General features: G+C 42.7%; 1 protein-coding gene across 3 annotated transcripts; it reads right to left on the bottom strand.

The window, feature by feature from the left end:
• Positions 1–40: 40 nt before the first annotated feature.
• On the bottom strand, positions 41–9,362 carry supt3h (SPT3 homolog, SAGA and STAGA complex component). 3 transcript variants are annotated; one of them, XM_064953593.1, is made up of 13 exons: positions 9,260–9,362; positions 8,997–9,063; positions 8,360–8,454; positions 7,760–7,844; positions 7,483–7,569; positions 7,202–7,295; positions 5,652–5,788; positions 5,456–5,531; positions 5,136–5,248; positions 982–1,086; positions 696–821; positions 525–617; positions 41–403 (listed from the first exon to the last, which is right to left on the bottom strand). In XM_064953593.1, the coding sequence occupies exons 3-13, from the start codon at positions 8,449–8,451 to the stop codon at positions 362–364; spliced, it is 1,050 nt and encodes a 349-aa protein (XP_064809665.1). In that variant the 5' UTR covers positions 8,452–8,454; positions 8,997–9,063; positions 9,260–9,362; the 3' UTR covers positions 41–361. The 3 variants fall into 3 exon arrangements, with proteins under 3 accessions (XP_064809665.1, XP_064809663.1, XP_064809666.1); XM_064953591.1 differs by lacking the exon at positions 8,997–9,063; XM_064953594.1 differs by lacking the exon at positions 8,997–9,063 and having other exon boundaries at positions 7,483–7,563.
• Positions 9,363–9,627: the final 265 nt, after the last annotated feature.

Raw genomic sequence — 9,627 nt, 5'->3', positions numbered from 1 at the left:
ACTGGATGGAAATGTGGTTAGTGTTGAATAACTGAGTCAGTCTAATCAAAGCTTTATTAAAGACTACTTTTTATATAAACCAAGGATGCATAATCAATGTGGACAAAAAAAATGAACCGGACACTAAGGCTGCGTTTACAAAGGCAGCCCAATTGATTTTTTTCACTAATTAATCTTCTAACCAACCAGATCTGGAAAAAAGATCTGAATTGGGCTGCCTGTGTAAACGCAGAGTAAGTGATACATCATGACATGAAGTTGTCTGGACTTCAACAGAAATAACTTCCTCTCTGTCTTTATGGTAAGAATCTCAAATCATAAAAAAACATTTATCTTCTGTCAAACCATTTCTCTTCTGCCTTTAGCAGGCCAGGAACGCCATCCCATTCCCCCTATTAGCACTCTGGAAGAGGAGAGAGGGACCGTGTTTGTTATATTGATTACTTCCAACCAGTTGATTTGTGAGAGGACAGTCCTACAGTGCATATAGGGAGGGAAGAGGAATGAAAGGGAGATGAGTGTACCGTGTGTCTGTAACTGTAGCGTCGGATGGCCTCTCTGATGTGGCAGGGCTGAATGGCTCCACTGGGAGGTTCCACACCACTCACTGCTGAGCTCTGAAACACACACACCTTAACACATGGTATACACACACACAATCTGTGCAACACAAAAAAAAAACTATCTTAACAGACCTTCTTGCGTTTCCTTTGCCTGGTTTTACTGTCCAATCCCAAGCCTCCATTCGAGGGCTTAGAGGAGTGGGATGAGCCAGGAGTGGAGGGGGGCGTGGTCTCTGGAGATTCTGGATCTCTCTTTACCTGAGAGAGAGATAGAGAGGTGGGGAAGGGAGAGAGAGGGGGAAGGTAGAGAGGTGGAAGGGAGAGAACACGTTTTAAATGAGCGGCCAGTAGGAATAGCAAGTTAGCTAGCTGCTACTCCTGTTAGCTGGCTAACAGAGGGGTGTGTGTTTTAACTTACCTCTGTATTGCTGTGGTAGTGTATGAAGCTGGCAGACACAACATGGCTGAAGGGATCTGTCTTTGGAGTCATATCCTGTTTCACTAACAGAGACAGATCTACCAGCTAGAGAGAGAAAGAGAGGGAGTGAATATTGTAATCCAAACAGAGCAACGATACACATAAAAAATACTACAGTTTACTATAGAACACTATAGTGCCTACTATAGAATTCTGCAGTAAACTGTAGTATACTGTAGAATCCCATACTCCACACTGTAGTATCTCTCGATCATTTAGTACTTACTATAGAATGTTCTAGTATACTGTACTATACTACACACTGTAGTATCCCTCGCTTGTTTAGTGGTTACTTTAATATTTTGTATTATACTGTAGAATACTTTACTACACACTGTAGTATCAAATACAATTTTATTTGTCACATGCACGGAATACAACAATTCTAGACCTTACCGTGAAATGCTTACTTACTCTGCATTGTTGGTTAAGAGCTTGTAAGAAAATATTTGCTAAATAAACTAAAGTAACACAATAACAAGGCTATATACAAAAAATAAATAAACTAAACTAAAAACAAATAACAATAACGAGGCAATATACAAGGGGTACCCGGTACAGAATCAATGTGCAGGGGTACAGGTTAGTCGAGGTAATTGAGGTAATATGTACATGTAGGTAGAGATAAAGTGACTATGCACAGATAATAAACAGAGACTAGCAGCAGCGTACAAATTAGGATCAATGCAAATAGTCCAAATAGCATTTTGATGCACTGTTCAGGAGTCTCATGGCTTGGGGGTAGAAGCTGTTATAAGTAGCCTTTTGGACCTACACTTAGTGCTCCAGTACTGCTTGCCATGCGGTAGCAGTGAGAACAGTCTATGACTTGGATGGCTGGAGTCTTGACAATTTTTAGGGGCTTTCTCTGACACCTTCGATCGTGTCGTGCTTACTATAGAATTTTGTAGTATACTTTTGTAGTATACTGTCCACAATAGGCTTAGAGAGGCTGGACTGAGGTAGGCCTGTTGTAAGGCAGGTCCTCACCAGACATCACCGGCAACAACGTTGCCTATGGGCACAAACCCACCGTCGCTGGACCAGACAGGACTGGCAAAAAGTCCTCTTCACTGACGAGTCGCGGTTTTGTCTCACCAGGGGTGATGGTCAGATTTGCTTTTATCGTCGAAGGAATGAGCGTTACACCGAGGCCTGTGCTCTGGAGCGGGAGCGATTTGGAGGTAGATGGTCCGTCATGGTCTGGGGTGGTATGTCACAGCATCATCGGACTGAGCTTGTCGTCATTGTAGGCAATCTCAATGCTGTGCGTTACAGAGAAGACATTCCCCTCCCTCATGTGGTACCCTTCCTGCCGGCTCATCCGGACATGACCCTCCAGCATGACAATGCCACCAGCCATACTGCTCGTTCTGTGCATGATTTCCTGCAAGACAGGAATGTCAGTGTTCTGCCATGGCCAGTGAAGAGCCCAGATCTCAATCTCATTGAGCACGTCTGGGACCTGTTGGATCGGAGGGTGAGGGCTTGGGCCATTCCCCCCAGAAATGTCCGGGAACTTGCAAGTGCCTTGGTGGAAGAGTAGGGTAACATCTCACAGCAAGAACTTGCAAATCTGGTGCAGTCCATGAGGAGGAGACGCACTGCAGTACTTAATGCAGCTGGTGGCCACACCAAAAACTGACTGTTACTTTTGATTGTGACCTCCCCTTTGTTCAGGGACACATTATTGCATTTCTGTTAGTCACATGTCTGTGGAACATGTTCAGTTTATGTCTCAGTTGTTGAATCTTGTTATGTTCATACAAATATTCACACATGTTAAATTTGCTGAAAATAAACACAGTTGACAGTGAGAGGACGTTTATTTTTTTGCTGAGATTATATAAATGTGTAGTATAGTGTAGAATACTATACTCCAAACTGTAGTATCCCTTGATTTATTTATTTTATTTGACTATTTTAAAACACAATACAAACACAAATATGGATATGGATACAATGCATTTAGAAATTTGTCAAGATTAACACAAGAAAGTTGAACATTTATTTCCATTGTGATCCTAGTTAAAACATATTACACATTAACAGCTAATCCACATAAAAAAATACTATTCACTTATAGATCAGTGCAAATTTTTACTCCTGAACTTATTTAGGCTTGCCTTAACAAAATGGTTGAATACTTATTGATTCAAGACATTTCAGATTACATTTTTAAATTCATTAGTAAAAATGTCTAAAAACATAATTCCACTTTGACATTATGAGATATTGTGTGTAGGCCAGTGACACAACAAAGTGTGGAAAAGGTCAAGCGGTGTGAATACTTTCTGAAGGCATGTGGGACTCCAGAAAGTCACAGATTCTAAAGGGAAAGCCAGTCACGTTGTGGACATTGATGCCTTCCTCCCGGACAAGCTAAACACCTATTTCGCCTGCTTTGAGGAAAACACAGAGCCGCAGATGCGGGCCTCCGCCTCTAACAAGGAGTGTGAGCTATCCGCCTCTAACAAGGAGTGTGAGCTATCCGCCTCTAACAAGGAGTGTGAGCTATCCGCCTCTAACAAGGAGTGTGAGCTATCCGCCTCTAACAAGGAGTGTGAGCTATCCGCCTCTAACAAGGAGTGTGAGCTATCCGCCTCTAACAAGGAGTGTGAGCTATCCGCCTCTAACAAGGAGTGTGAGCTATCCGCCTCTAACAAGGAGTGTGAACTATCCCCCTCTAACAAGGAGTGTGAGCTATCCGCCTCTAACAAGGAGTGTGAGCTATCCGCCTCTAACAAGGAGTGTGAGCTATCCGCCTCTAACAAGGAGTGTGAGCTATCCGCCTCTAACAAGGAGTGTGAGCTATCCGCCTCTAACAAGGAGTGTGAGCTATCCGCCTCTAACAAGGAGTGTGAGCTATCCGCCTCTAACAAGGAGTGTGAGCTATCCGCCTCTAACAAGGAGTGTGAGCTATCCGCCTCTAACAAGGAGTGTGAGCTATCCGCCTCTAACAAGGAGTGTGAGCTATCGTTCTCGTTAAACCTCGCAAGGCTGCCGCCCCAGACGGCATCCCAAACTGCATCCTTAGGGCATGTGCAGACCAGCTGGCTGGAGTGTTTACGGACATATTCAATCTCTCCCTATCCCAGTCTGTTGTCCCCACTTGCTGTGGACAAATAATCTTTGATTTGATTTGTCCACAAAAATATTACAGTGAATACTAGTATGCAGCAGTAAAGTCAGCAATAACACAAGTAAATACTACAGTACACTAGTCATGTCCGCAAACACTAGTGAATACTATAGTCTTCTAAAGTCATGTCTGCTACAAAAATACAGTGAATACTTTAGTCATATCCGCAAAAACACTACAGTGAATCATATAGTGTTCTACAATCATGTCTGCAAAAACACTACAGTGAATACTTTAGTATACTACAGTTATGTCCGCAAAAGACACAATACAGTGAATACTATAGAATACTACTGTCATTTACGCAAAAACCCTACAAGGAATATTATAGTATACTACAGTCATGTCTGCAAAAACACTACAGTGAATAAATACTACAGTAAAGTCAGCGTGAATACTATAGTATAATACAGTTATGTCCGCAAAAACTCTACAGTGAATCATATAGTATACTATAATCATGTCTGCAAAAACACTACACTGAATACTTCAGTAAAGTCTGCAAAAACACTACAATGAATAATATAGTATACTACATTCATGTCTGCAAAAACACTACAAAGAATACTACAGTAAAGTCTGGGTGAATACTATAGTATACTACAGTTGTCTGCAAAAGAAACACTACAGTTAATACTACAGTAAAGTCTGCCAAAACACTACAGGTGAATACTATGGTATACTACAGTCATGTTCGCAAAATAAACACTACAGTGAATATGATAGTATATATTACAGTCATGTCTGTAAAAGAAATGACACTAAATTCTACAGTATACTACATGAATGTCCGCAAAAACACGACATTAAATACTATAGTATACTAGAGAAACACTACAGCGAACACTACAGTCTTACAAAAACACTACAGTAAAGTCCGCAGTATTTTCATTTATTGTGGGAGACTTAGTTCTTTAACTAGCAGTGGTCTGGTAGAAACACACACACATACCTGAGCGGTGGTCTCATAAGCCAGATAGGACAGGATCTCCATGGCAACAGTGTTGGGCTTCACCTCCAGACTGCTGCAGTCCAGCCAGTCTCGGAACTTAGATGCCTTCTTAGCTACACACACACACAATCTATCAGAGACTGAGTTAGGGACTTAGATGCCTTCTTAGCTACACACACACACACACACACACACACACACACACACACACACACACACACACACACACACACACACACACACACACACACACACACACACACACCATCTATCAGAGACTGAGTTAGGGGTTAAATGTTGGGAGAAGAAATGTTACTCACCAAAGCTGAGCTGCCGACTCTCACAGAACTCACTGTACTGAGCACTGTCCATCCCCCTGGTCTGTCTTTCCAACCTCTACAGAGAGGAGAGGTAATGAGAGAGTGTGGAGAGAGGAGTTAATACTCACCGAGGGGAGCTGCTACCCAGATACCACTTTAACACACTGTGTATGTGTGTATGTTTGTGTGTTCTGACCTCCAGTCGTTCCAGTTTGACGTCATCTACTTCCTGGTTGTCAGACAGGGACAGGAACTCTCCCGTCTGGTCCACCCAGGACAAGAAGTCTCCTGCTAGCCGCTGGCGCTTGTTACTCCCGGCAACAACCCACCTATCTATCAGTGTGTGAGTGAGAGATAGAGAGGGGACAATGTTAGACCTCTAAGCTAAAGTCTAGGAGTACTGGAAGCTAACAAGTCTTCAGGCAGGGTTAAAGTTATCCGTCACTGGGACAGATTTCCATTATATGGATTCTGAAGAGGTCATTTTTTGTGTGTTCTACAAAATATGTTCTCAAATATGAAATTTTCTCTTAAGCTGTGTGCACTGAACTGACATGCACGATTGTTGATGACACGCTGATATTCAGATGAAGGAAATGACATAGTCTATAATGTGCACCACAGCAGTGCTCAACTCAGAGTTGTGTAGCCGGCCTACTGTAGCTGCTGGCAAAATAATTCAAAGCCTATACTTTATCACTCAGGATGGAACTTTTCAGTGCTACTATTTTTGCTATTTAATGTTGATTTTAAAACAAAATCAAATAACCCCATAGAAGAATAGTTTACATAGTTGGCTTATTGTTGTGTTCTTTGCCAGAAAAATATTAATCTCGAGGCGCATTCAAGGGAAGCGTAACATTATTCTGACAAGCAGTCAATGCACAACCATTCTTAATGCAATCGCGGGAAAATAATTTTTAAAGCAGTTTGGCCTTAAAGAAAAAAAAAATGATATGGGATCCGAGTTCTACATTGCTAACACGTTTATTTCTCTACTCCTTCATTTGTGCGTGGCATTCTTTTACAAATGCAGCTTCAAGCTTGGTTTTAGGCACAGCTGCACAACAGAGCTCTTAAGGGGCAATGTCATCTTAAAAGAGCAAACAGAAACAACAAAAAAGTTGATTTTTCGAGTAAATAAAAACAAAGAATTATTTATATATTTATAATAAAATAATAATAATTAATAATAGCAATCAGGATGTTGTGTCCAATGGTGTAAATGCAGATGGACCAACCCCATGCTTCAGCCTATGTACATTTTATAGCAACTATGCTTCATCAGTTGGGCTACAGGTGATAATGCGTATTGCTAATAGCAGATATGATAATATAGACCATGCACAGGCTTTATGCCTGGTCCAATATAATTTTAACAACATTTTTACCAATATGTTTTTGGGCCCACTTCTGGAGGTGGAAATTATATTTTAGATGGTGTCAGCATCGTTTTATTTTCATTAATTTGAAAGTAGAATGTCCTTCTAAAAAGTCACCAGAACTGAGCTTCTCAGTCCTTCTACATAACATTTTTCCAGGGAGGTCCCCAGACCTAAGCAAAGGGAACTGAAATTGGTCAAACGTGCAGTTTAATACATATACAACATGATCCTCTTTCCTTAAAAGTATGATGGTCACAACCTTTTTACATGAAAGGGGAGGATAACTTGGCCCCAGACAATAGATCGACTTAAGTTTCAGTCATGGGACTTTTTTTTGCTTTACATGTACTGTGTCAAGTACCTGACTCCAGTGGTTCCTCATCTTCAATGGTTTTCAGCACTTTAGACTTGTAGTCTCTGAACTGTAGATACCTTAACAACCTCCTCACCTTCTTCTGTTGGGAGAGAGAGAGAAGATGAAGAGAAAGTGATGAGAGAGAAAAAATGATGTAGTCTAAAATAATACTACAGGCCTCCGGTTTTCTAGTTAACGCCAGTCAGCTGAAATCAGTACTTCACAGGTATTGCAGGCAGAAAATAGTGTGAGTGTATGGTGTGTCTGTGTATATAGCTGGTGTGTACCTTGTCTCTCCTCATGAGGAACAGGATGTCCTCAGCTGAGATGACCCTTGACCCTCTAAGGACCGCCCCCTCACACGCCTGCTGTAGCTTCGGGGACACACACACACACACACACACACACACACACACACACACACACACACACACACACACACACACACACACACACACACACACACACAGGGAAGAGAGGAGTGATATGAGTTACTGTTTCATATTTGAAAAGGTTTGTCAGTATCAGAGAGAGAGCAGGGACTAAAATGTGTGTGTATGTTACCAGGTTGATGAGTTGGGTGTGTACAATGTCCTCTACCAGAGCAGCAGTCTCATGTAGGGGTCTGCGAGCATCTCCCAGAGCAAACCTAGAACATGCACACACACACATGAGATGGGTTAGAAACACACACACACACACACACAGGATGCAGGCTCTGTTCTAGTAGGCGAGGTTGAGGGATGTGGTGTATCTCTATGCAAAGGTTGGGTTGAACACCTGAGTGTCTGTGAGTGTGTGACGGCAGTGATGTCATAGTCAGATTAATGTGGTTCGTCGAATGAGGGTGGAGCAAGGGAGTATGGCGACCACGCTGTGGTCCGAACGCCATCACACACACCGCTCCAGGACCACAGAACCACAACGCAGACCGTCTTAGCGTAGTAGACCAGGGCCCGACCACACAACGACCCTTCGACACTACGGTCAACCTACTGCTGAAACTAGCTGGTTAATCTGTGATACACTGTTGTCATGGCATCCAACAGCCTCTTCAGCCAGAGTCAACACAACCTCTACTGGGGTAAGTGGATCTATATGTCTACCTGTGTGTGTGTGTGTGTGTGTGTTTTTGGGACAATCTAACTCAGTGTGTGTAGTTACATCATGCTCTGTATTTCGGGGATGAAGCTGGTCCGTGTGGGTGGGCGGTCCCTCGCTGAGCTGGAAGAGCCTGCCATGGGACTGCTGCTCATCACCTACACACACACCCCAGGGTCGTGTTCAGGAAGACAACATTACAACACTTTATGATAGAAATATAGGCTACTGTGTAGAACAGATATAATCGTTATTACAGTCATTGCATATCAACATGTCAATTCTATAAAATACATTTATATCGGCACATACAGTTTATTAACTGAAGTTGTTGGGTGCGTTGACTCAGTCGTAATATTTCAAGTCAGTTTCTCTATGAACTAGTAGCCTAAACACACACCACAGTTACACAAACATGTTTTTGGTAGCACCGAAAAACAGCTATACACAAACACACTGTCTACACACACACACACACACACACACACACACACACACACACACACACACACACACACACACACACACACACACACACACACACACAGTGGTCTGCGGTAAACAAAAGAACAGGATGGAGTCACTCAACCAGAATTGAGATCAGGCAAATCAGCTGTTGCTAATGTCACAATATGGATTTGACTGTTTTTGTTCGCTGCTTGGCTTAACTCTTAACCACTGCCTTCCTCTCCCTCCCTACCTCCCCTCTCTCCGTGTTTGCATGAACGAATCCTGTAGGACAGTCGTTCCTGTATTCAAACCTGTGGCTGTAGACAGACAGAGAGAGAGGATGTAAAGCGCACGCACACACGCACGCACACACGCTCCCATTCTCCAGCTAGTAAACAGGTCTGTCACTTTCCCCCATAACCCAGCCAGAACCAGTCAAATTGAAGTTACGGGCAAATAGTAAAGTGGGCTAGTCGAATGTCTTTAGAAGGTGTTAGAATAATGCAATCTTACCGTGATTCAACGATTTAGTACAATATTATTTGTCCCTCGTCATTGGTTTCTTTACAAACCACTGCTGCACTTGGATAAACTGCTTTGTCGTTTTGTCGCACAGTGAAAGACGTCAGCAATGTTGATCTTGTCACGGGCTCATTGTGCCACCTGGTGGATAGCAGCTGACAAAAAAAGTTTGGCCGGTGTTATGGAGGTTGTGGGAAGTCCTGCCTGACGTGTGTGTGTGTGTGTGTGTGTGTGTGTGTGTGTGTGTGTGTGTGTGTGTGTGTGTGTGTGTGTGTGTGTGTGTGTGTGTGTGTGTGTGTGTGTGTTTGTGTGTGTGTGTGTGAGAGAGATAGAGAGAAAGAGAGAGAGACTGTGTGTGT

This window comes from Oncorhynchus masou, chromosome 32 (genome assembly GCF_036934945.1).
Source record: "Oncorhynchus masou masou isolate Uvic2021 chromosome 32, UVic_Omas_1.1, whole genome shotgun sequence".
NCBI classification, from domain to species: domain Eukaryota; kingdom Metazoa; phylum Chordata; class Actinopteri; order Salmoniformes; family Salmonidae; genus Oncorhynchus; species Oncorhynchus masou.
The sequence above is the reverse complement of the archived record's forward strand: the minus strand, read 5'-3'. Positions and strand labels throughout refer to the sequence as shown.

Coding starts and splice junctions, on each gene's coding strand:
- supt3h (XM_064953593.1), bottom strand. CDS start 8,451: ATGAGCAGCAGTCCCATGGCAGGCTCTTCCAGCTCAGCGAGGGACCGC. Junction 7,570..7,759: donor ACACCCAACTCATCAACCTG/GTAACATACACA, acceptor GTGTCCCCGAAG/CTACAGCAGGCGTGTGAGGG. Junction 618..695: donor GGCAAAGGAAACGCAAGAAG/GTCTGTTAAGAT, acceptor TGTGTGTTTCAG/AGCTCAGCAGTGAGTGGTGT.